Genomic DNA, 27,554 nt, shown 5'->3' with positions numbered 1-27,554 from the left:
AAGTGTATATCCAGAATCTGATCACTTCTGACTACTTACATTGCTACCACCATCATCTCTGGTCTAAATTAGTGAAATAGCCTGTTAAACAGGCCTGCCTGCTTTGGCCTTGCCTTAACTGGAATCCATTTTGTCTGCCAGATAGTCCTGTTAAAATGTAAGGCAGATCACATCACTCTTCTGCTGAAAACCTTCCCATGCCTTGCCAGTCATTCAGTAAAATGCAGTCTGCTGTTTTATAAGCCTATGCACAATCACCTCCTCCTTTCTCTATGTTTCTTCTCTGACTTCCTTTTCCACCATTGTTATCCTTTCTCATTCCACTGCAGTCGTAGATGCTTCTACCTGGAACACATTTCCTCCACATACTCACATGGTTTTCTCTCTCATATCTTTAAATCTTTTTCTCAAAGGATGCCCACTCAATGATATTTTCCCTGATCATCCTAGTTAAATCTACAATGTCCCCTCCCCTAGCACTTTCAGTTCCCCTTCCTTGCTTCATTTTCTTCATAACACTTACATCCTTCTATTTTACTTACTTCTCTTGATTAGCATGCCTTCACTGACATGATTCACTGAATGAGAACTTAGGTTTTTGTCTATTGTATATGGCTATACCATCATTGCCTGAAATAGTGCCTGGCCCTTTGTAGTTGCTTAATAAACATTTGTTAAAGCAATACTATTTGTAATAAGTAACAGAGCCAAAATTCCATATGATTTCCAAGCTCTTCTCTACAAAATAAAGTTATGATGCATTGAATGTATAAAGTCTCTTTTGCCAGTTGCTCTTCTACCTGGCAAATCTGTAATTAAAATAATTTTATAAAAAATTATCTTTTTGAAGTTTTTATCTTATTTGTTAAATTGCCACTAGACAGGCTAGACAAAGATAAGCTTACCAGTGGATTATGAATATCTTACATGCTTATTAAAAAGCAAAATAATGGATGTAGCACCTTATGATTTTCATGTTTGAGAATATATCAGCTCTAATGAGTAGATAATAAAAGAGCCTCAATTTTTTGATTTTCTTATTTCTCCCCAAGACAAGGATAGATATCCCTGTGCTGATGGCATCAAATGCATTGGCAAGCCTAAAATCAAACAAGCTTTCTAGTAGACTCCACTCAAGGTTGTCATAAAGCTTCCTTTGAAAATTTGCTTTTCAGTTTCTGTCTTCACATTGAAAAATAGGCAATATATTGGCAACTAATGTTATACATTGCTCAGTGGCAGGTGATACCGCTAAAGATGGTCAATTACATGCTAAAAACAAAGGATTTTGAGCTCTGTTGGATGCCAAAACCTACAGTCAATTCAGTCAATATTTTAGACAATACAGAGGGAAGAATCACTCAAGGAAAATTGCCACAGTATACATTAAATATCTTTGTTTATACCATTTTAGTTTTTCTCACATCTCTAAATGCTTTTCTGTATATGCTGCTGACAAGGAGCAAATTTGTTTGTTTAGAAATTCTGCAGCCTTTCCATCCTTTGCTTTAACTTTCTTGTTGAGGTACTAATGAGCTGTGAAAAGGCCAAATGAAAGAGAAATAAGACCTCCAGATAATCTGTACTCTGATAAACTACTCCCAGAATAATTGGAAGTTTATGGTTGTTCTAGGGCAGTGGGAGAAATAAGCAATGCTGGCCAACTATTTGGAACAACCCGTGTTAATAATATTGTAAAAGAAGTTTACAAGGCAATCACAATCCTTTCAAACAAATGTCATGCATGTACTTTCAGGCCTACGCACAGTGTTATCTGAAAAGCTTAACAGGTAGGATTGTATTTTGTCCCAATATTTCTAAATCAGGAAATTCTAAGCATACTTGTGACGATTTCTCTTCCACCTTAAATGGCTTCCCTTTTCCCGATTAATAGTTTCTGCAGACCCAACACGTATCTGGCTTTCCTTTTCTACTCAGTTTGCATGATTTTAATTTAGCTTTATGTTAAGGTTTTGAATAGCTGCCGTACTTTCATATTTGGAGTTTAACATAATTTATGGGTGTGGCAATAATTTGATGACCTTTTTAGTATAATATAAAGCCTATATATGAAAACTTTCAAATAGAATATGTAGTGATTTTTAAGGAAATTTGTAAGTATTATACTAATCAAGAATATGGTAGCTGATTCCACTAGAGACTATTTTGAAAATATTAGGAAACTTTGTCTTTAAACATAGTATTGATTATCTCACTATGTGACAAAAAGGCGTTTCTGTTTATTCTGTTTCTTTCCATTTTTGCTTTCCAAAGTAGAGCAAATAAGTTGAAATGTACCCATAGGTGTGTTTTAAATTTTGACATATGTTTCGGGTATGATGATATACCAACAAAATCCCAGTAATATTTGCTGCGTATTTCATTGTATCTATATTTTATGTACTGATTTAAATTTAAAATGTGAGTAAATTTCAAGGCGTTGTACTAGTAAAGCTCATGGTAGTTCATTTTTTATTTTTATACGGACACGTTATCTGTTTAGAACGCAAAAATTATATACCATATCCAGTCATATTATAAACATATAAAATTGGTCACAGAAAGTTCTAAGGGTGAAAAAGACTGGATGAATCAAAGAATTCTATCAACAGTTCTGTGAGTGTATGAGAGACTTATAATCACATTCACATAAAATATGACACATTATTATATTTTGATTTTTAAATGAAACTTTATAAATCTAGCTGTCTGTGGGAAATGTTTCTTTCCCTTGAGTTGTTAGAAAAAAGTCTGGCAACAAGTTAATATTCAGGATTTTGTGAGACAGATACTGAATTCATTTCTCATCTCTGCTTTTTATTAGCTCTTCGACCTTGGGCAAGTTTCTAACCTTTATGAATCAGGTCTCCTTATAGTAAAATGTAGACAATAATCATCCCTTATGTTGTGAAGTTAAATTAGATGATTTAGTGGAGTGCTTACACCATCCCTCACAAATGGTAAACACTTAATTCACTATACTTCTGTTCTGGTGGTAAATTCTAAAAGAATTTAGACGACGAAGAAAGCATTTATAGGTTAAAGCACAGTCTACACAGTGGATAGCACCCACTTAGGAGTTACACGAGATGAACTGGGGTTCTAGAAGGACATATTATAATGTCTCATCATAGCCTTATTTAAGAATTAAGAAAGAAATAAACTTTACCAATTTTTAATATACAGGTTTTCAGATAATTTGATATATGATACTTGATATCTACCTGGAAAAATCAGAGATCCTTAATAGGATGTATAATGTCAGGCCTCTCTCTGATTTATTAGCGTTTCTGGTGCTCTTGATGCGCTGCTATGCATATGAACACTGAAGTGTGTTTATAGATTGTTATCTTAAGTAGTAGACTACTTAAAGTCTTTTTCAGTAATATCAGAGTAACCTAGGAAATCTATTTTACTACATACAAACGTTCTGGACATCTCATGGCAAAGTAGTTGAAAAAATTGAGTTATATACTTTCTTTTTGAAAAAGTCAAGTGTTAGATAAATGCTGAACATTTTTGGGTTGGCAAGTGGCTGTGAGTACTATGTTATTTCTCAAATTATTTCCAAAAGCAGAGAACCTTGACTCTTTCAAGAAGATTCTGTATTAACAATATTAAGAAAGAGACTAGATTTTATAAGATATTCATGCTGTGAAGAGAGCATTTTCAAAATGGATATTTGGTGGTAGTCCCATTATAAATATGTCAGTTATAAAATATTATACACCTACAGAAAATAAATGGAAAGAAATGTCAAATCTGTTTAAAAATGTTACAGGTGAAAAGTTTCAGTGAGGTTTTGACTCTGTTTATGACTTTAGGACATTTACTTTCTATGTTAACCTCACTTAGGGTTCTGTTTTGCTTTTCTACTCATGCTTCCATTGCCTCAGTTTGTAATATACACATACCTGTACATATCCTTTAGCCCTCTTTTAGTATCTTCACCAAATCAGAAGTGATTGCTCTTATCACTTAGCCCACCCTGATTTTGAGTTGTTTTTTTTGAGATGAAGTCTCGCTGTGTGGCCCAGGCTAGAGTGCAGTGGCGCGATCTTGGCTCACTGAAAGCTCTGCCTCCAGGATTCACACCATTCTCCTGCCTCAGCCTCCCAAGTAGCTGGGATTAGGTCGCCCACCGCCATGCCCGGCTGATTTTTTGTATTTGTGGTAGAGACGGGGTTTCACCGTGTTAGCCAGGATGGTCTCGATCTCCTGACCTAATGATACACCTGCCTCGGCCTCCCAAAGTGCTGGGATTACAGGCATGAGCCACTGCACCAGCCAATTTTTTTTACTTGAAAATATGAGAAGAAATATTGGTATAACAAGAGATGGCAACTTATCAAAAGGTTTCATACTTTTATTTTTCTGAAATGCAAAAGACTTACTTCATTCTTCTCAGTTCTGTGAACCCTGAGATCAAAAGTTTTAATTGTCCATGGGACACAGAGATACAGAACCTGAAGCATGATTACTCCTATTAGGAACCAATAATAAAATTGAACTTCCCATTGCTTTCAGCCAACTCTCCACATGGACCTTATGGTTTACCTTTATCAACAGGATATAGAGGACTTTTATTACTTTCCTTGAGGTGGAGGTCAGAATTTGCATCTGTTAATGAAATCTACCAGAGTCCTCCCAAGAATTAATACCATTCTTTGAAATTACAGGCTCTGAAGTCCTTAACTAAGAATCCCTTTCCTTGAATAGGGAAGCCAACACTGCATTGAAGAAGGCAGTAAGTGAAATAAATGGAAGTGGGATTTATCATTTCTTCTCCCTGCTCTGTCATCATGGAAAGATGCTTTGGCCTAATTCTCTTAGGGAAAAAAAAAAAACCAGTCCTCTTATTAATATAAAGTAAGATGGAATATTCTTCCATGTCATATGCTACGCGATTCATTATTTTATTCAACAAACATCTAGTATGTTATACTATATGTCAGGCAGTGAACAAAATAAACTGCCTACTGTTGTGAGGCTTCCAAGAGGCTACATCACCTGTCATAAAAGAACTTCCCCATTTCCACAATCATACTCTTACAATTGTCTTCCTAATTAGCTCACTAGTTATTTATATTATTTCACTAATTTTAATAATGAAACTAACCCACACAAGCACTTATAGATGCCCCAGAAGTAGAGACAAGGAGTTACCCATTAATCCTCCCATAAGGATTTGTCTCTTTTCTGAAGGCTATACCACATCTTTGTTTAAGGAATAAGGAAAAAAGACAAAGGTATGTGACATAATTAGAGAGAAAGCACACAGAATTTAGTGATATATGTGAAAGGTAATGAGATAATCCAAGCAGCTGGTGTACTTGAAGGAGGTGAATATAGCCAATGTCTTTGGAGAAAATTGACCTAGTTAGAAAAGATGTGTCAATTTAGTAGAATATTTTTACAATCTAAAATCTAATTGAACCAAACTCCTCTTTGTTGTTAGTTCTTCGCTAATCTGGGTTGCACTAAATAAGGACAATGAGGCAGTGAAAATGATTTTATAAAAGTTGAATGGCAAGGGGTGATGCTGAATGTTAATACAATCTCCGTATGTTATCTGTGAGCCTTACATGTACCCTCTAAATTAGTATCATACCTATTTTCAGGCGTGTACCAAGAGTGTGAAATTAACAAACTTGGCCAAGTTCAAGTACACACTACTTATAAATTCCAGAGCCTGAATTTGATCTCATGTTTATTTTACTGCAAAGTGAGACAGACTTAAATTTTCCTGAATGCAGACACTGGTTTTATGCAGCATGATTTCTTTGAGACATTGTTATATACAGTGATGGAAGTAGGACAGGGGAGGGCAGTGAGATTTTAGAGATGGTAGCTTGGACATGCAATAGAGTGGGAAAGTGACTGAGGAGAATCAATTGGAGGGGGAGAGATTGGGGAGAGGAAAGATAATCAATAGTGAGAAGTGCACAGAAATTAGATTAAATGTGGGAAGCAATTTTATTATCAGGAGATAGCAATCTGCGGCCTGAGGGTGAAAATAGACTTGCTACCTGTTTTTTGTAAATAAGTTTTATTGGAACACATCCAGTTTATTCACTTATGTATTGTCTCCTCCTGCTTTGGGGCTACAATTTGCAGTGATGGAGCTGAGTGGGGGCAACTGGCCTTTAATGGTCTGCAAAATTGAAGATACCTATTTAGCCCTTTACAGAAAAAAGTTTAAGGAGTCTTGGATTATATAACAGGAAGAATAAGATTTTCACTGAAATATGAAGCGGAGAAGCTAGAATTGGTGTAACTGTAGATAAGTTTCTATATTTTGAGGAAATCTATTGTGCTAACTTCTAATTTCTTTATATATAGACTTATGGAATAAATGAGTACATAGCTAAGAATATTATAAATGATGACTCAAGAAAAAAAACAAAATTCCGAAACTGGCTACATGGGAATACATATGTTTAGTTTTTCTTCATAGCTCACAACTGAGTAATTCGTATATGCTATTCCAAACTCTATAGACTACAGTCATTCTAGAGGAATATTATTTAAGTGGAAGTATATGTCAATTTGAAATAATACGTTTTCACAAGGTATATGTATTCTGTTTTGATTTTTTTGATAAGTAAAAACCACTTGTCTAAAGCAGTTTACTTCTGAATTGTTTTTATTTTAAAAGTATAGCCGAATGAATCATTTTTTTCATATTTATAAATTACTGGTTAAAATAAATAAGACTTGGTGTTTTTGCATGAGGCCTATTTGAAAATTAATACAATTGTTAAACTTAGGATTAAGGAAAATAACATTAAGAATTTGGTCTTCTGAGACATTTTGTAACTATTCTATTTTAAATTGAATTTAGTACTTTAAGAAAATCCCTTGTTTCAATTACCGACTCATATGAATTCCAACCAGCTACCGACATTTAAAATTATTGAAACATCGCCCAAACAGTATAAAATTATTATGTTCATCCTTCTTCTCTGGACTCTATGAATCTCTGTCAGCCAAGGAATGTCATTTGGTTTACTGGGGATCCCATTATTCCTCCCACACCTCATAGGTGTGACTTCGATTTTCTCATCTTGGAAATAGGTCCTCTTTTTAGAGTGGTTGTAAGTATTATATGAAACAATATGAACAAAGAAATCACTAGGCTGGACATTGTTCGCATGCCATCCAATAAATTTCTGAGAAAGTTTTTTAAATTGATGTTTATCAAAATTTTATTATAAACTGTTACTTTTAAAAATAAATCTTTTATATTGGGTTACTAAATTGTTCTGGGTACGTTTCTCTAAATCTTCTATTATTTTCTCTCTGACCTTCCATTGGTTTAGGAGAATTTGCCATAACAATGCTTGTTTCTTTTTCTTACTTCTTGATTTTACGAGAAAGGTTCTATTTTGTGGATTATAATAGCCGAGACAGAAACTCTCAGGTGAAGTGCAGGAAAAAATAAAGGAATAAAATATAACATAAGTTAGAAAGTAAATGTATACCCAAAGATATAAATAGTAGCATTAGAGAAATTAGAGGAAGAAAACATACACACACCCACATATAAGTTTGTATACTCTATATATATGTGAATCACATATCACATATGAAATATGAGTAGGAATATTGGGAAGGCATATATTTAAAATTATGAATATTTTATGCCATGTTACTCCATTTTCAAGGTATTGATTGGTTAAAACATATTTTATTTAAAACCTGAATTTGGAAGCACAAATGATCTTTAATGAGAAAGTTACCCCAAACAATTTAGTAAATGCTTATTATCTTTGTGTGATGCTGTTAGGCGTGTGGTCAGAGTCCCTTCCTTCCTACAGTGTAAAGGTTAGCATAATATCTAAAGGTATGTGGCTTAAAAAAATAATGAAGCAAAATGACTGGAAACTTCATTGACAGTATGTTTCAGAGAGAGAGAGAGTTTAGTATTAGAGAGACATCTGATTTTACAGTAGAAAGTTTATTTTAAAATCACATATAAGCTTTTACAGATACTTTTTTTAATAATAAAATCTCAGCTACTAGAAACTTAGAGTATATCAGTGTATTAGATGGCTGTAGGTTTTGTGGCACTAACAAAAACACAAGGATGGATGAACGAAAAAATGAGTTTATTTCTCTTTCAGAGTTATTTATCTTAAATTTGGTGTAGTTGGGAGTGATCAAGGCCTTGTAGGAAGGCTCTGCTCATTCAAGGATCCATAGTCCTTCTGCCTAGTTTTTCGGTCATTCCCTGGGACGCTATCTTCGTAGTCATGGTCAAGGATAGCTCACAGCTTCATGTGTGTATCACGACCTTCAGGAGGGAGGACAAAGAAGAGAGCATATCCATGCCCGTTTAGGTCTTAATGATGAAGCTGCATGCATTATATCCAACTGGCCAATACTTGGTTACATGCCACATCTAACTGCAAGGGAAAGTGGGAACTGGAGTTACTTTTCTAGATAGCCAAATTGTCCCCTAAACTTTCTAATACTATATAAAGGATGAAGAAAGATACATATTGGAGGACGAGCAGTCTTTGCCAGGGCCATTTTTTTAAATGTAGGAATTAAGATTAATGTTTTTAGCTCTAGAACCTTTTGTTTAATAGGCTATAGAATGAGATTTTTAAAAACTAAAATACCCACATACGTGTACATATGATATCCATTTTTGTCTTCTTAAACAGAGCATCCTATGCACAATGTAGCATTTCTGTGATGGATTCTGTAATAGTGAAGAATGTTAAATTTGCTGACATTTAACATAAAAGGCAAATCACAGGATTAATAGAAGGTATAGAGTTCAAATGGTGGACTTGGGACATGCCTGCCTTTAGAAAGAATTTCTTAGCTTTATTTTTTGCTCAGCTTCTTCTGACTTTCTTTTCTGTTTATGTATCTGTGTTTTTAATAATCTTTTAAAAATATTTTTTAACTTTTTGTGGCTACATAGTAGGTGTATATATTTACGAGGTACATGAGATATTTTGCTAGAGACATGCAGTGTGAAATAAGGACATCATGGAGAATGGGGGGCTTATCGGGTCTGTGCTACCATCCGGGCTGTATCCCATTGCTGTCTTTCTGGTATATTGGTATCTTCCTCAGTGTGACACCAGTGTCTGTGACTTGCGTGCATTATTTAGACTTGACTTTTGATTTCCTACTCACCAACGTAGTGAAGACCAGGTATTTTCCTAGTAGCTTCCAAACCATTGATTGAATTTGTAGAAATTAAGAAAAAATGTAATTTGAGTTATTTTTAAGAAGTTGTATGAGGGCCTGACACAGTGGCTCACACCTGTAATCCCAGCACTTTGGGAGGCCGAGGCAGGTGGATCACCTGAGGTCAGGAGTTTGAGACCAGCCTGGCCAACGTGCTGAAACCCTGTCTCTACTAAAAACATAAAAATTAGCCAGGCGTAGTGGCGTGTGCCTGTAATCCCAGCTACTCAGGAGGCTGAGGCAGGAGAATGGCCTGAACCCAGGAGGCGGAGGCTGCAGTGAACTGAGATCCCACCACTGCACTCCAGCCTGGGCAACAAGAGCAAAACTTCATCTCAAAAAAACAGAAAAAAAAAAGTTGATATTTTGTAAAAGTGCTATTGCTTAGACTCTTAATTCATTTTCTTCATTAACAGAGATTGATCATATTGTGATAAAGATGTGTTTTGGAATCCAAATAACCTGGTTTTAAGTCCCAGAACCACCAGTTACCTTTGTGACCTTTGGCAAGTCACCTAATTTTTCTGTTTCCATTTCCTCATCATACTAATCTCTGTTACCCTGATCTGTTGTAGTGAAAAATGATATAATGCATATTAAATGATTAGCAAATTGACTGGCACTAAGTACTCAGTAAATAATGGCAGCTGTTGTTATTGCTATTATATATGTAGTAGTTGTATTTGTTGTTTTAATGTTGCCATAACAGCAAGCCATGATTTTTCATAAATCCTCATTAGGGCTTAACTTTGAACTGAATTTCAGGCCCTATCAATATTAAAAATTACCTATTTAATAGTGTCATTAGATAGAATATCATGTACAGTGTTGCATGATGGATTAATTTCTCATAAATCACTTCAGTAATCATTTGTATGCTTTGACTAGTACCCTGGTTTACGTATTATATCTGTGAGAAAACACAGCGGAAATGTGGCAAGAATATTTCCAGGTACTAATCCTGGTTCTTCAGAACTGTTCTTCTGTTATTTAGTGAAAGAACCACTTGGTTATCCCTCTGTAATCCTTTATCTCTGAAATAATCTTTTACTGAGGGATAAAAAGATTATAGAATACACCAAAAAATTCACCATCCGTGCATTGACTTAGACTCCATAATATAGAGGTATGATACATTTAAATGAACTAAGACTGATAAAATTTTCAGATGTTCTTGAAGCATTTACGCATTCAAGAACAGTAAAACTGTTCTTTATCCAGGTTAAAACTCATATCACATTTTAAGGCTGAATTTAGATAAATTGCAAAAATAAATCAATCTTATCAGTGATATAAAACTGCTCAGTGATAGACTGTGCCCTCTCAAAATGTCCCAGCTATTTTTTCTAAGAGCTTTGTGGTTTGCTGGACTCCTGGTTTCACAACCTATATGTAGCCACTTGATGACTTACCTCAGTTTGAATTGCCCAAATCATGCTTCCAAAAACACACAGAACGCATTCAACTGTTTCCTCATAAAAATCATTTGCCATTTCAATGAACATTGGCCCCCAAACACAGGCATTGGCAGAACATTTCTTGGGATCTAGAATGTGCTTAGCATTTTATATGCACTATCTCATCTCATCTAACCAGAAATCTTATGGACAGATATTTTTCTTGTTTTATAGATGGATTAACTGAGATGCGGAGAGGTTAAATATCCAAGATCAGGCAGATAGTAAACTGGGTTTTAAAATATATTTATATGTTGAGTAGTATCAAGGCTATTGCTCTATACTTTATTAGGACAATTTCTAGTAATAGAAATTCTACAACTACAAATTATGACTAGAAATTGTTTCCAGAAATGAGTTTCTAGAGATTTTTCTAGACATCGCTAGACTAAAACAGTCATTTATCATCCCTCATTGTTTTACCTTTCTCCTTTCCACTCTTCCACCTTTTTTAATGAGCAATGTCTTCAAGAAACATAGGTGACAATATCTAATACTTTCTCAAATAGGCAGTAATTAAGACTCTGAAGTCTGTGGATAACGTTGAATAAATTTGAGTGTACTCAATTCTGAGAAAAAAACAGAATCGTTTCATCCATTCATTGTTATGCCTCTCATCAGAATCATTATTTGCCCAATGTACTGAAGAGAAACAAACTACTGTGATAAAGACAAAATAGGATTGAAGCATAGGAAAAATAATTAGTTCCAGTTGATGATACTGGCATCTTCATTCATGAAATGATTGGGGTCTATCTTCCTTATGCGTAGATCTATAAACAACAAAAATCAAGTTTCCTAGAAAATCTCCTCATTTGATGCCATGACATGTATGAACTGATTCCAGCTTAGGTGCAATGTAAAATTCTGTGATGATAAAAACATATTTTGGGGTGCTGAAACAATGCATTAACCTCTTTATATATCTTTATTTCCAAATTCTCAGATTAAACATGGTTTTACTTTAAAATGTCTTTTATTCCAAGGTGTCTATGGAAAATATACAAATATAGAATTCAAGCAAATTTCTTTTTTCATCAGTTTACTTAGTCTGAAATTCTGGAGCCATTTCCAATTTTGTTTTACAAACTGCAGAAAAAAGTTTAATCTCACCTTAGAACATATATACACATACATATCTAAATAAACCCATATGCACATCTGAAACAAAAATTGAGACAGTAATTCTTAGCATTATATAAGTGGCACAGACTAATACATTTTATTCTTTTAATTTTAAAATATTCCTAGCCATAACCCACTAACATTATTTTATGAACCGTGAATGGATTATGACTTACCATTTGAAAAACAATAGTCTGTAGATAAATAATTACTCAGATCTTAAATTAAAATTTTGATTATAGCTCTATAGTTGAATTTATGGATATAAATGTAAAATTTTGCATAGCTTATTCAGATTTGAATTTTGCTTTAAGAAAGCTGTCATTGAAATGTTTTTGTTTTATGCACATTCTCACACAAAATATTTACATTGAGAATTTGAGTACTAGGTGTCATGTCCTTGAGTATAAGGATATGCCTTTAATATTTTCTTCAAAAATTCAATTCTATGTAAACATCAATAAATTATAAAGTGTTTAATATTTTGATTCAAATTGCACAATGTGAAATATTGTTACTTGAGTACTAGTGCTGTTTACAGTGTTTCATTTGGAGAAGATTATGTGAATTCAATATTGTTAATGATTTTTAAGAATTCTTAAATACGGGCTAGGTTGAGGTTCAGATTTCAAAAAGAGTTAAATAATGTTTGCTCTTAAACATTTTGGGGGGCTTATTTTCGACAATAATTTTCCATCTCCTGAAACCCAAACAGTGACTTAAGAAGGTAACCTTGGGGCAATTTATGTTTCAAAACACTTCTTATACATACACAGGAATTTGATAATAATTACAGCTATAACATACTTTATTTAGTTCTTACACAAGGTCAGACACTCTGTCAAGTGCATTGTACACTCTTTAATTCTTACCACGATCTTATTATGGAAGTATTATTCTTCCCATTTTACATAGGCAGAAACTAAGGCTTATGCAGGGCTAACTTTCCCAAAGTCACAAGATTCCTTTTCTTTCTATATCATCAATTTCAGCATAAGTGGTTGGTTCATACAGGAACATATCAGGAGTAGGAAAGGATATGATAGGGTTTCTTGGTCGTTTGTATTTTCTTGAAAGAATTACCTTCTTTCTGCATTTGAAACAGGGTCTGGTTCTTCTAAAACACAAATTCAAAAATAAAATTATCAAGAATTTCAGGATAGTATCAGCAGATAAAAGAGGCATGTGTTTCTTCTGTGCTCAGGGCCCTGTGCAACTGCTCAGATTGCACAAACATGAAGCTGGTTCCACCGGTGCACATCTCTCAGGCTACCTTTATGTTATTTTCCCCCTTAATGCTGACTTTGATGTTTGTTATTAATAGTATTTAGAGATAGAAGGGATACACCATGAAACTTGTTCTAACCCCTAAGACCTTCAGAAATTGCCTTACTCTTAGACAGGGGTCCCATGCAAATAGCCCTTTCAGAGCACTTAGGCTCTTTGAGATGATAAAGTTGGGTGATTGCGACTCCACCAGGATGGCCTCTCTCTGCCACTTCTATATAAACTGGAAAAAGAGTGTGTCATTTGATGAAAATGTCATAGCAATAACTGTCACTGTGCCTTGTCATCTCAAAGGACTTAACAGTTGGGGAAATTTAAAATATTAAAGTTTCAAAATTTGAGCATTTTCCATAAGAGCACAAGTAAGTTGATGCTGGCAGCTTAGTGGGTTAAGTCCCAGAACTGAGAAGGACAGGAAATGCAGCGTATACACACCAGGGGAAAGCCACCAAAGGTTGAGTTTTCTCTAGGTGAGATTACGAAATCCCCCAGATAGCTTCTGTTGTTCTACACTGCTTTTTGGTTCCTTTACAAAACCTTGTTTGTTAGGGGGCCCAGTGCTTGCTTGCAATATTTGGGGAATGCAGAAGATTCCTCTACAAATATTTCTCCAATATTCGTTTGTTCTGCTCAACTCCATAAATAGTATGCCTATGTTCTTGACCTCGGCAAAATCCCTCTTGAGCATGGTCTCAGGATTTTTGAAGCCCAGCAACCTACAAGGAGTACACTCCTGCCCAAGGAAAACCTCCTGCAAACTTACTAGTTTACTCAAATTTTTGCCCTTGATAAATGCCTTTAGGTTAAAGCAGCAGACATGTAGGTTATCCCAAGAAGCCTCTCCTATCACTTGAGAGTATGGTTCCCATAGCATGCAAATCTCTGCAAACATATGGCCAGGTTTAGAGGTCGTGTAAACGACCCTGTCTCTATTACTTGGCTTCAGATGGGGAGAAGTTAGAGCCACGCAGAGCACTCCAGCCTCTCCAGAGGAAGTCTTTCTCACCAAATTTTTCGAATCGACCTCCTTGCTTGCTCTTACACACCTTTAAGCTAGATAGTGGATTAAGGGTTGTGAGACCAATTTTGTGATCACTTCTTAGCAATTTTTTAACAGGTACCCTGGATCTTCTTTTTAGAATTATGGATGCTTTGTACACTTTGTTCTTGGCTTTAGGGTCCAGGTAGAAATTCCAAGACAACCATTTGCAATCTCACTTAATATCCTGCTAATTAAATTGGGTAAAACATACTGCATATTTTACTTCTCCTAAGATAATATGTTACTATTTAAATAGTGACGTTCTGGAAATAAAGGCTAAATCATAGAAGTAATTATACTGTTAGAAATTTTAGATGGGTGGGTGAGGTTTTTTTATTCTTTCTAAATGTTTCCTTCCTTTCCCCTACCTCCTTGTTTTCTTACTGATACCTTTATTGGTCTGTAAACATTTGGAAATATTTCATTACCTAGGGCCTCTCAGGAAGAGATGTTTCCTTTAATGCCATTGCAAAGGTATGTAAAATATAATTCCGATAATGTATATGTAAGTTATTGTAAATAAGAATTGAGGAAAGTTCCTATGGATCAATATTTGTAGCATTTAAAAAGCAACATGAGGTGATATGCTAATTTACTCCTTCCAGTAATTTAGAAGAACTTTAATACAATATTAATTTGTTGTGGATTTTGACTATTTGAAAATTGATGTATGCATGAAGAAATTAAAATGAAAGCTCACTATTTTCTGTATCTGCTTTTCCTGTGTCTGATAATGCAGGTGGATAGTCCTAGCATTTTAAATATTTCATTCAATTTATCATTTAATGTACTGGAACAGTCTGCAAAGACATTAATTGTGTAACACCCAATTTGTTTTATTGTGCAGCATTTGGAAGCTCCTGAAGACAAGTCATTTGGCAGTTCATTGATGGAGAGTGAAGTAAACCTGGACCGTTACCAAACAGCTTTAGAAGAAGTATTATCGTGGCTTCTTTCTGCTGAGGACACATTGCAAGCACAAGGAGAGATTTCTAATGATGTGGAAGTGGTGAAAGAACAATTTCATACTCATGAGGTAAACTAAAACATTAATTTACAAAACGAAACATGACTTGTGATAATGGCAAGTCATCCTTTTTCCTCAATTACTCTCTTACATCCTTGTATTTCGGAAATTTAGTTGTTGTTATGTGCTTGGGATTCCAACAGTCAGATTTTGAAGTTCTCTTTTGGAGAGCAATCATCTAAGGCATTTCTATCTGATTTGCCAACAAGACTATGAAAGCCCAGCTCCTTTCTCTTGTGTCAAGGCAATGCTGAGGCATTACTTACATTCCCGACCCAGTACTTGTATGGTATTGGGCTTAACTTCTCTCAGTGGGAGACTTTTCCTGAGATGATATACTTGTTTGGCTTCTTTCCCTTCCCTGTCCTTTTTCCTTCTTCTTCAGCTCCCTTGCAGAACTTCCAGGGAGCTCTTCCTTAATAAGTCACTTGCACTGAAATCTTTATCTCGGGGCCTGCTTCTGAAGAATTTGACTTAAGATATTTTTCCTTCATTCATATTAAAAGTGGTTTTGGGATTCTGCAAGTACAAATTAAAATCCTTTTACTGGGAAAATAAATCTAAATGGGCCACAAGTTTAAAACCGCCAACAAATAAAACTCAAAACCACACTGATTTACCTAGAGTTCTAATTACAATTGTTGACTTCCTTCTTTGTTAGGGGTACATGATGGATTTGACAGCCCATCAGGGCCGGGTTGGTAATATTCTACAATTGGGAAGTCAGCTGATTGGAACAGGGAAATTATCAGAAGATGAAGAAACTGAAGTACAAGAGCAGATGAATCTCCTAAATTCAAGATGGGAATGCCTCAGGGTAGCTAGCATGGAAAAACAAAGCAAGTAAGTCCTTATTTGTTTTTAATTAAGAAAATTAACAAGTTTTGGAATCTTGTTATTATTTTGATGTGGTTTAATGGTTAAGTTACGATTCTCAGTTTGTTTCCAAGGCACACAGCTCTCTTTCAAGGGACACTGTGGTTGGATTTTCATGGCAATAACATTTTGGTTTTCACTTTTACAACTAAAAGAGCAGATGCTAGATAGATGCACTGTTCTCTACAGAACTATGCTTTGAGAGTTGCCAAAATTCTGTCATAGTTATTATTTTCTAGGTTTTCCTCCAAAAATTAAAATGTAACTATAAAAGACACAGAAGCATGCACAGGAGATTATGTACATAAAATCACTTATTAGCTACAGTTGACAGGAAACTTCTCTTCTGAAGAAAAAGCCCTTGAAAATATTAGTTACTCATCTATGTATGGAAATCCTCTTGAAAAAAATCATTCAAACGTTTTGGGAAATTCATATTCAAATACAGTATGGCTGTGAATTGTCTTAAGAATATATATTGACTTAATAAAAAGGTTTTGAGACATTTCTGAAAAAAGGATACATTTCTTATAAAGGTAACCAGCAGATCTCATCATTCTGGATATGTTGCTTTGATTTATATTGTCAGGTGTGTGTATTCATGTAAAGCCTATCAAGACAAGATAGATTTATTTTTAAATGAAAAATGAAGTGCCAACTGTGGATTTGAATACATTAAGTTAAAAAATTGTCCAAATGCCTTAAGTTTATTTAACTATTATTTATGAAGACTAAAAGCTTTAAAAATAGGACCAAGGAAACTCATTAGATAGGCTAGAGGCATTGGTATTCCAGTACTAAATTATAGCGTGAAATTAGGGAGAGGAAAACACATTTTTAAGCTCAGGCCTTTTGAAAGAATAAATAAGGTACATATAAGATAGAGGTTTCATAACTATATATGTGTTCCAAGCCAGGAGATACTAGTCTATGCATATTGATAGTATTTGCCTGCTGTGATCATGGTGATGATTGTCACTACCCCTAGAGGTGAGAGGTAAAATAATCATAATTATTGAGTCTGCCCACCCCCCCAGTGTTGACCAGGTCCACTAATTTACTCCATCTGTTATTGATACTAATATACAAGCCACCTACTTGTGGTCATATGCCAACATTCTTCAGGTTAGAGCTTCTATTTGCAATGATCTGTGGAACTTAAAGCAACCTCAAACAAAATTAGAAAGTTTTGAAAATCCAACCTCCTCTTTTACTGCCCTTGCCATAATAGCACCAGCGGCTTCTCCTTTGTGCACTCTATTTTTCCATACTCTCCTGGAGGCTAAATGCTCTCATTGTTCTTATACTCCCCATTTTCAATAAGACTAACAATATGGCATTAATTATTCATACTAATCAGTTAATTAATTGCTGTGTGAAATTGAGTTGCAAGAAAATAGGAATTCCTCCTGGAATTAAAATTGCAACTTTTTCTTATCTGAAACATTAAAAAAAAAAAGTCTTTTATCTGTGATTCTAACATTTAAAAAGATGTTTATTCAAAATATCTCCCTTTCAAGGGATACCTGCCATGAAATGAAGGATGACAGACATATAGATATGTGTGCATGTAATTTCCTCATCCCCATCGCACTAGAGAATGGGAATTCTAAAATGGTAGTATTACTACCTAGCTGAGATTGACAAAAATTTAGTTTGTCCTTAGGGAAGATTTAGGAGCTTTGGTATGTGTTACAGCTTTTAGAATAATTATCAAGAAGGCAAGGACAGCCCTCTAGCTGGGATAGCTTTTGCTAAACATCTTACAGAGTTTTTAAAATGAGACACGTACATGCAACCACTTCTATCACATAGTCCTTTCTGGAAAATTCCTTAAAAATGAATTTACAAAGCATTATTTGAGCAACACAAATTCAGAAAGAATATGAAAGTATATAAATAACAGTGAGTCTTCCTTGCCACTTTCACTAATTTTGCATGTGTTCATGCGTAAAACCTATAAAATTCTAATGAGATAAGCCATTATGTAAACTTCGCTGGACCTAATTTTTGAAAGATTTTATGGGAGGAAACAAAAAGGTGATTATGAAAAGAGGATATTGTCAGTATTTTTAAATAACTAATCTAGGTTTTACTTAATGCTTCAAATAAATTGTAACCTGTTCAGTTTCCATTATCATGGTCATATCAATGATTAGCTTCAACTTGGAGCATTAGCTATTTTTTTCTAAATATATGATTACTTCAGAGTAGAAGATTACTAGTAAAAATAGATTAGTCCATACTTCTTTTCTCTCTCTACCTAAGACAGGGTTTGGATAGATCCAGTTGGAAGCCATTATTTCCTGTCTAAGCCTTGGTTTAGCGATTAGAGAAATGATAATTAACATTTGTCTACGTATATTAAGTATATTCAAAGCTATGCTATGACTTCTAAGTTGATAAAACAAAAATTAAAAACTTCTTGTAAATATAGATAAGCTTATCACTAAAATCTATGAACATTTACACTAATCAATTACAAATACCATCTACCAACATATTTACTATTAGGTTGCTGCAAAAGTAATTGTGGTTTTTTTCCATTGAAAGTAATGGGGAAAACCGTAATTACTTTTGCACCAAACTCATAGCAACAATCAAATTACATTTGATATATAGTCATTGTGAGATATATATATCTTTATATGAACAAATATTAATGAAATACGTTATCAAAAACAATTAATGGCACTGGAGACTCAATGATCATACAGGGTCTGGACCCAGATCTCATGAAATACATTCTGGAGAGGCTGGCAACCAATTTAAAAAAAAAAGAAAAGAAAAGAAAAATACCAAATAAAAATACACTTTTTGAAGAGATTAAAAGGTAATGTGATAGAGAATGGTTGAGAGGGCTACTTTAGATTTTGTGATCCAGGTAAGACTTTCAAGATTGGTACCATTTAGTTTGAGATTTGAACGACAAGAAGGTACCACTATTCACAGATCCCAAGGAAGTGTAGTTCACGGAGTAGCAACAGCTAATGCAAAGGCCCTAAAATAGGGACTGTTTGTCTTGCTGGAGGAACCAAAAGACCAGGGGAACTGGAGAGTTGCAGGGTGGTAAGTTAGATGGCTGAGGTCTGAGATGGGGTGGAAATATAGGTAGGAGACTAATTACATATGGTAGTGTCGGTCAGGGCTTTCATTGAATAAGGGCTTTGAATTCTAGACCAAGGGCAAGACAAAGCCATCAGATTTTATGAAAGTGAGAGATAGGTCAAGAAAACCTATCAGTAAGGCCACTGGAGAAAGAGAGGACAGTTATTAGGCCAGTAAAGGTAGCCAGTTAAGACACAGTAGTGTCTTAGACCAGCTGGTAGTTGTGATAAAAGTATACAGTTATTAGGCCAGTAAAGGTTGCCAGTTAAGACACAGTAGTGTCTTAGACCAGCTGGTAATCGTGATAAAAGTATACTCTACTATCTTAGCCAATTAGTTAATTTAAAAACCACTTCTCTGTTTAGTTTTAGCTCCTTTTTTTCCCCTTTTGACAGTAAAAATGCTTTTTCCTTTGGAAATAGGCGTCTTTGATTTGTGCCTATAGTTACTGTTATACAAGTTGCATCTAGGAAATACTATTTATCCCATAAACGGTCAACAATTACCATACAAAACAAGAAATATTAAAAAGACAGAGATAATAGCGTGCCCTGATTTCTGTCTTACATAAAATCCTCTCCAGTTTGCCTAAGGTATAATGTCTTGCTTTCTCAAACACTTATTTATGTGAACTGGGGCAATATATTTTTCATTTATGATCTCTAATTCATAGTTTTATAAAACAGCAATAGTTGTGTGAGGCTGACATACCTCTAAAAGATAGTAGGTGAGATAGGGTATAAAAACTCAGTTTGTGAATGCAAAATTATTATAAAATGTAAAGAAAGATTATTATAAATAAGATGAGCTATCAGTTAATTCTTTTTACCCTGCCATATCACTTTTGATGTAAAATTTTACATTTTATATATAAAACATATATAATTTTATATAATATATAATTATATATATAATATAAAATTTTATATATTAAAATTATATAATACATATTATATAATAATTTTGTATATATTATATAATTTTATATAATATATAATTATGCATATTATGTATAATTTTATATGTAATATATAATTATATATAATTTTATATGTAATATGTAAATTATATAATATATAAAATTATATGTTATATATGATATATAATATGTAGTTATATATGATATATAAAATTATATGTTATATATGATATATATGTAATTATATATAATATATAAAATTATATAAGATGTAATATGTAATTATATATAATAGATAAAAACATATAAGATGTAATATGTAATTATATATAATAGATAAAAATATATACTATGTAATTATATATAATATATAAAATTATATATTCATATAATATATAATATATAATTTATATAAATTATATATAGTATATATGTATTTATATATAAATTTATATAACTATATATTTATATATAAATTTATATATACTATATATTGTATATATTTATATATAAATTATATTATATATTATATAATTTATATATATAAATTCTAATCATCCTGCTCATGCTCCCTTATCCCCATACAAAAGACCCACAACTATACCCTTTGAGGTGTGTGTGTGTGTATATATAAATTTATATATAAATATATATTATATAAAAATATATGTATAATTTATATATAAAATTACATAATATATTACAATAAATTTAAAAAATTTTAAAAATCATATGTATGTATAATTATATATAATATATAGTTATATAAAATTTTATATTATATAATTATATGTATGAAATTATATATTACATATAAAATTATAATTATATAGACATATATAATTTTTTAAATGTTTTAAATTTTTTTGTAGGGATGAGGTCTTGCTATGTTTCCCAGGCTAGTCTCAAGCTCTTGGCCTCAAGTGATCCTCCCACTTTGGCCTCCCACAGTACTGGGATTACAGCCATGAGCTACCAAACCTGGCCCTCATAGATGTTTTTTACTTTTTTTCTCCAGCTTTTTCTAATTGCCTCATTTTTTCCCCAAAGGGTATAGTTGTGGGTCTTTTGTGTGGGGGAAAGGGAGCGTGAGCAGGATGATTAGAATTACATTTGCAGTTATGTTTTCACCACTGCAACATTTAAAAATATGCTTTCAAAGGAATGTCAGGAAAAAATCACCATACAGATACTTCCTCCTTTCTTTCTCCTTCATAACCACACTCTCATTTGATTCTTTCCTTGCTAATGTATTTTATCTCCAATTCTGGTGCTTTCATGGATGTAAAACTATGATGAGGTAAAAGCTAACACAGTAAAGAAGTTTATTAACACATCTCCAGTCACAAACGAGTTTGGCACGACTATGCTGATACTGGTCAATTACAAAACTTTACCAATGTTTACAAGATTTAAATGAGAAAACTAAGTGCCACTGCTTTCATAATTATAATAATTAAAACAAGAGAATGTTGATGTGGTTTTGTTAGAACCCCTTAAGAATAAGCCAAATGATTTTTTTTTAATGCTGTGGAATACACTTGGGGTGATAGGAGGTAAGGGAGAGGGAAGCAAGACACACAACTTCCAACTGTGGAAGTGCAAGGAGACAACTGGCATAGGGACAACAGAAGATTTTCTTCTCTATGAATAAACTAATTAATTTGATTGAAAAATGCAACCTACAGAGAGCAAAAAAGATTTACTGACATTTTTACAAGGACTCAAGCACAGCAAGTTCCATCAACTTTCCTGATAATTGTAATTAGGACATGCAGGTGGAAACTGAAACCTTTGTGATGGTAAAGGAAAAAAAAAAAAATGAAAGCAAGTCAGGAGGCCAAGTGAAGTTGTGTTCTGGTTTATATCAGCAGGAGGAGAGATTTGAATAGTATCTGGGTAGAAACACAAGCCATAATATGGAAAATAATTGTGATTCACTATCAATGCTTTGACTGGACAGAAAAATACATCTAACAAATATGGCTCATCTCTTTTCCCCCCGCCCAAATGTCTATTTGAATCTTGAAATAAGATAGCATATGTGAGAGTGGATAGAGAAAAGGAGGTGCTGAACAAATGAGTGGGTTATTTTCTCCCAAGTGCAGTGAATAGAAGTTTGCACATGTGAATATATGAATGAATAGATGAACAACTAAATTAAGTTACTCAGGTAGTTCCAATCTTGGAACTGAATTCATTGCAGTAAATACTTCGGAGGTGCACAGTCTCAAACTCCTAATTGTGATTTTATTTCACACTGTGGTAAAATCATTGATTTTACTTTTTTACTTCTTCCAATAATGTTAAACAATAGTAACTTGCAGATCAAGGTGGTGTAGGACCGGTAGCATCAGCATCACCTGAGAACTTGTTAAAAATGCAGACTCTTAGCTCTCATTCTGATATACAGAATCAGAATTGTGCAATTTAGCAATATCCCAGGTGATCCCTGATCAGTTTAAGTTTGAGAAGCACTGATGTAACTGAAACTATGACACAGTAGAAATCTAAATTTCTTTGTAAACCTCTACTTAGATATCTTCTGTTCTATTTTTCTATCAAGTGAAGTGGGCTAAATATTTTAATTACTTTCTCGGGAGCTCTAAAAATGGTGCTGATATTTCATTCAGTCCTCATATGTCGATATCATCCCCCATGGGTGATTAAGAAATAGCAAGATTCTGGTTCAATAATATATAACAGAGACAACATATGAGTGTTGATGAGTATTGATGATTAGCTGTTGGACTAAGAAGTAGGAATTATTTGTAGATGATAACTTGACATTTGGTTAGGTTGCAAATGGATATGGTCATAATACTTTTTCTGTAAATGTGGTAATGCAGCTCAATGTGGACATCTCTTGTACTAATAATGCATGTGACTCATCGTTTAAATTACAGGAAAGCTAAATTTCGGGAATTCACAGAAATGAGAGAGGAGTATCTTCAAAAACAATGCTTTCTCACAAAGATAAATAATGCTGATATGGTTTGGCTCATCTTGAATTATAGTTCTCATAAGCCCCATGTGTTGTGGGAGGGACCTGGTGGGAGGTAATTGAATCATGGGGGTGTTACCCTCATACTGTTCTCATGATAGTGAGCTCTCACAAGATCTGATGGTTTTATAAGGGGTTTGGCCGTTCTTCCTGCTGTCATGTGAAGAAGGACATGTTTGCTTTCCCTTCCATCATGATTTTTTCTGAAGTCTCCCCAGTCACGCCAAACTATGAGTCAATTAAACCTGTTTTCTTTATAAATTACCCAGTCTCGGTTATGTCTTTATTAGCAGGGTGAGAACAGACTAGTACAGTACATTGGTACCACAGAGAGTGGGGTGCTACTTTAAGGATACCCGAAAATATGGAAGTGACTTTGGAACAGGGTAACAGCCAGGGGTTGGAACAATTCAAATTAAATTAATAGGCTATCTCAGAGAGCAGGTTTAATAGAAGTTGATGTTTTAATCTTAATTTTGATATTTCTGATTGGGAATTTTTGTACTATGTCTTATTTGTAATTATACTACTTATACATTCAGGAAACATTTATTGAGTGTCTAGTATGTGCCAGGCACTGTGCCAGATACTATGTAGTGGCAAAATTATTGAAGTTGAGAGTGGGCTTCTATTGCCATATAAATGAATATAATCTCAGCGTGTCAACATTACCTATTCTTACTAGAGATAATTTAAACAGTCTTCCAAACATGATATATTAATATTTGTCCTTGGCTTCTGATGACATCTGCAAATTTCTTTATTTTCTTTAAAAGCATTTAATCAGGAAGATTGATTTGAGGGTTGCCATAATGTATTTGCCACAAGAATCTTTTGCATCTAGCCACACGGCTTCTTTATGTTACTGTTACTAAACTGAATTTATGTTTTCAAAATGAAAATAAATTTATTTGCATTTTAACTTTAATCTTGCCTCGGATGGTTGAAAAATATTAATAATTAAACTATTCAGCCATATGGATGGAGGACAAAAATAGATCAGGATTTGAAAACAATGACACATTTTCGATTCTCTCACAGAATGCACTATAAAAACGGTACTCTTTCTCACATTCCATTAAATAGGAAAATAAATGTTAGTGCATGTTTAATTTTGTGAAAAACTCGAACATTTCCCTTCGTTTCTAGAACTTTGTTGGGTTCTTTGTGAAATATTTACTGTGAGGTTGTAATTTAAAGTTTGACCTCCAAGACTGGGTTGCAGGGTGCAATATAATAATGATCGCAATTAGTGGGAATTTTTGAAAAACATATATGACATGCTCTCCTTGTCTTATTTCCTAGACCAAGATGTCAGCATACTCGGTGGTGGGAAAGAAGGTGCTGTAAAGAGGAGAATGAACACATTAGTTTTAGGGGGAAAAAAAAAAAAACTGTGTAATTTTGTCAGACCCTTGCCTCACTTCATTCTCTGATGGAAACTTGTATATTAGTGCCTAAGATTTATACACATAATGACACTATCCAGTGTCAGGCTTTGCAGCTAAGTCTAGTAAATGATACCAGAATTTGGAGGAAAGCAGATCTAGTTACTGAGGCAAGTACGTAAACTAGGCCAGTAGGGTTTCAACACCTTCACAGATGCTGAGGGTACACATTCAGAAATTTAACATGGGAACTGGAGGACAATAACGATGGATGTACTTGTGGTAAAGGTGATGAGATAGTGAAAACAGTGACAGCTAAAGTCTTACACATTTGAGGGGGTAATTTGTTCTATTTGGATTCTGGTTTTAAAGCTTATATTTCACAGGGCACTCATTGAACTTTAATAAACGTTATAAATATTGGGAGTTGAAAAATACTAATATGCTTCCTATGGACCATTCATTATTGCCATGCAAGAACAACAAAAAACTATGTACATATGTTTGTACATGCAGTACTCAAGCTTTTCTTTTAAATGAATGTTGCTTTTCTATGTTAAAGCAAGTTTGCCATTTCTTGAACTATAATATATCATGATTTCTGATTCCTATATTTAATTATGTACTATACATTTTTAAAATATCTGATCATTCATTTTATATGGTTGCCATATATTTGAGGAAAAATGAGTCTTGAAAGGTTATTGTGGAGGAGGTGGAGAAAAATCGCCAAACAGAAGCCTCCAGTAATTATCCCTGTTGCAGGAACATCAAATTGATCAACTGCCCACACTAGAAACGTACCTTCATAAGAGTGAAAAATTAGGTGCATGATCGTAGTACCTGGTTTTTGGTTCATGTCACTGAAACAGACACAGAAGAGGGTAGTAAAGGCAGTGTTCTATCACCTATACCAGCTCTCCCCCATCCATGGCAGCAGCCACATGGCATGGAGAAGAAGGTCTGTGTGCTTGGGGAAGGGAGATTGCAGTGATTGTAGGACTTTGCATTGAAAATCAGTGCTGCCCTGTCACAGTGGAAACCAACAAAGAACAGAACTCGGCCAGCTACCACAGAGGGAGCATTTAGATGAACCCTAGACCAGAGAAGAATCATCCATCCCAGTGGTTGGAACCTGAGTTCCAGCAAGCCTTGTCGTCATGGGTTAGAGTGCTCTATGGTTCTAAATAAACTTCAAAGGTAGTCTAGGCCACAAGGACTGCAGTTTCTTTGCAAGTCCTGGTGCTGTGCTCGGCTCAGAGTCAGTGGACTTGGGGTACATACAACCTAGTGAGACATCAGCTGGGGCAGCTAAGGGATTGCTTGTGCTTCCCTTCCCCCAGTCCCAGGCAGCACAGCTCACAGCTCCAGGAGAGAATCCTTCCTTCCACTTATGGAGAAGAGAGGAGAAAATAAAGAGAACTTTGTCTTGCTACTTGGATACTAGCTCAGATACACAAGTAGGATAGGGCACTGGTTAGAGTCTTGAGGTCCCCATTCCAGGCCCTAGCTCACAGATGACATTTCTAAACACACCCTGGGCCAGAAGAGAGCCTGTCACCTTGAAGAGAAGGAACCAGTCCTGGCAGAACTCATGACGTGCTGACCGAAGAGACCTAGGGCCCTGAATAATCAGCAGCTGTAGCCAGGCAGTACTTGCTGTGGGTATTGGGTGAGGCTCAGAGCTGTGATGGTTTCAGGTGTGACCTAGTACATTCCCAGCTGTGGCAGCTACAGGGAGAGAATCCTTCTGCTTAAGGAAAGGAGAGGTAAGAGTAAAGGGGACTTTGGCTTGCAGCTTGGGTTCCAGTTTGACCACAGTGGGGCAGAGCATCAGGTGGGCTCCTAGGGTTCCTGATTCCAGGCTTTGGCTCCTGGATTCCATTTCCTTACTGCCCTGAAGGGAGAGATTCAGGACTGACAGCATTCACCACAAGCTGACCAAAGTGGCCGTGGCCCTTGAGTGAACATTGGAACTCAGACAATACTCTCTTTGGTTCAATAGTAGTGGTGGCCATGAGGAGAGACACCTCTGTGGAAAGGGGAGAGAAGAGTGAGAAGGACTTTATCTTTTTGGTGGGGTGCCAGCTTAGCCACAGTAGAATAGAGCACTGGCTAGATTTCTTAGGTTCTTGAATTGATGTACTTTGGACGTGTGTGCCCGCTCAAATCTCACATTGAATTGTAGTAATCTGCAATGTTTTGAGGTAGGGCCTAGTGGGAGCTGATTGGATCATGGGGGCAAATTTTTCATAATTGGTTGATACTGTCCTTGCAGTAGTGAGTAAATTCTTGCAAGATCTGGTTGTTTAAAAGTCTGGCACCCTCCCTCTCACTATTGCTCCTGCTCCTGCTCTGGCCATGTAATGTACGTACTCCTCCTTCACCTTCTGCCATAATTGTAAGTTTCCTGAGGCCTCCCCAGAAGCTGAGCAGATGCCAGCAGCATATTTCCTGTGCAGCCTACAGAACTGTGAGCCAATTAAGCCTTTTTTCTTTATAAATTAGTCAGTCTCAGGTATTTCTTGATAGCAATGCGAGAGTGGCCTAATACAGAAAATTGTTACCAAGAAGTGGGGCATTGCTGTCAAGATACCTGAAAATGTAGAAGCTGCTTTGAAGTTCGGTAACAGACAGAAGTTGGATGAGTTTGGAGGACTCAGAAGAAGATAGATGAGGGAAAATTTGGAATGTCTTAGAGACTGGTTAAATGGTCGTTACCAAAATGCAGGTACTGATATGGACAGTGAAGTCCAAGCTGATGAGGTCTCAGATGGAAAGAATGAACTTATTGGCAACTGGAGTGAATGGCATGTTTGTTATCCCTTAGCAAAGAAGTTGGCTGTATTGTGTCCATGCCCTAGAGATCTGTGAAAGTTTGAACTTGAGAGTGATGACCTGGTGTGTCTGATGGAATGAATTTCTAAGCAGCAAAGTGTTCAAGACATGGTGTGGCCACTTCTAACGACCTATGCTCTGATGCGGGAGCAAAGACATGAGATGGAAAAGGAAAATATATATATATATATATATACACATATGTATATTATTTTTATTATACTTTAAGTTCTGAGATACATGTGCAGAACGTGGAGGTTTGTTACATAGGTA

The 27,554-nt window shown here is 34.9% G+C and overlaps 1 protein-coding gene across 9 annotated transcripts in view; it reads left to right on the top strand.

The window, feature by feature from the left end:
* DMD (dystrophin) overlaps positions 1-27,554 on the top strand; it is a 2,157,177-nt gene that overhangs the window by 557,659 nt on the left and 1,571,964 nt on the right. For all 9 annotated transcript variants that reach the window (XM_077988314.1, XM_077988313.1, XM_028842274.2 and 6 more), the window contains 2 exons: positions 14,969-15,157; positions 15,810-15,991. In XM_077988314.1, coding sequence (XP_077844440.1) covers positions 14,969-15,157; positions 15,810-15,991 — 371 coding nt within the window. The remainder of the gene's footprint in view (positions 1-14,968; positions 15,158-15,809; positions 15,992-27,554) is intronic.

Source organism: Macaca mulatta, chromosome X, assembly GCF_049350105.2.
Source record: "Macaca mulatta isolate MMU2019108-1 chromosome X, T2T-MMU8v2.0, whole genome shotgun sequence".
In the NCBI taxonomy this organism is placed as follows: domain Eukaryota; kingdom Metazoa; phylum Chordata; class Mammalia; order Primates; family Cercopithecidae; genus Macaca; species Macaca mulatta.
The sequence above is the reverse complement of the archived record's forward strand: the minus strand, read 5'-3'. Positions and strand labels throughout refer to the sequence as shown.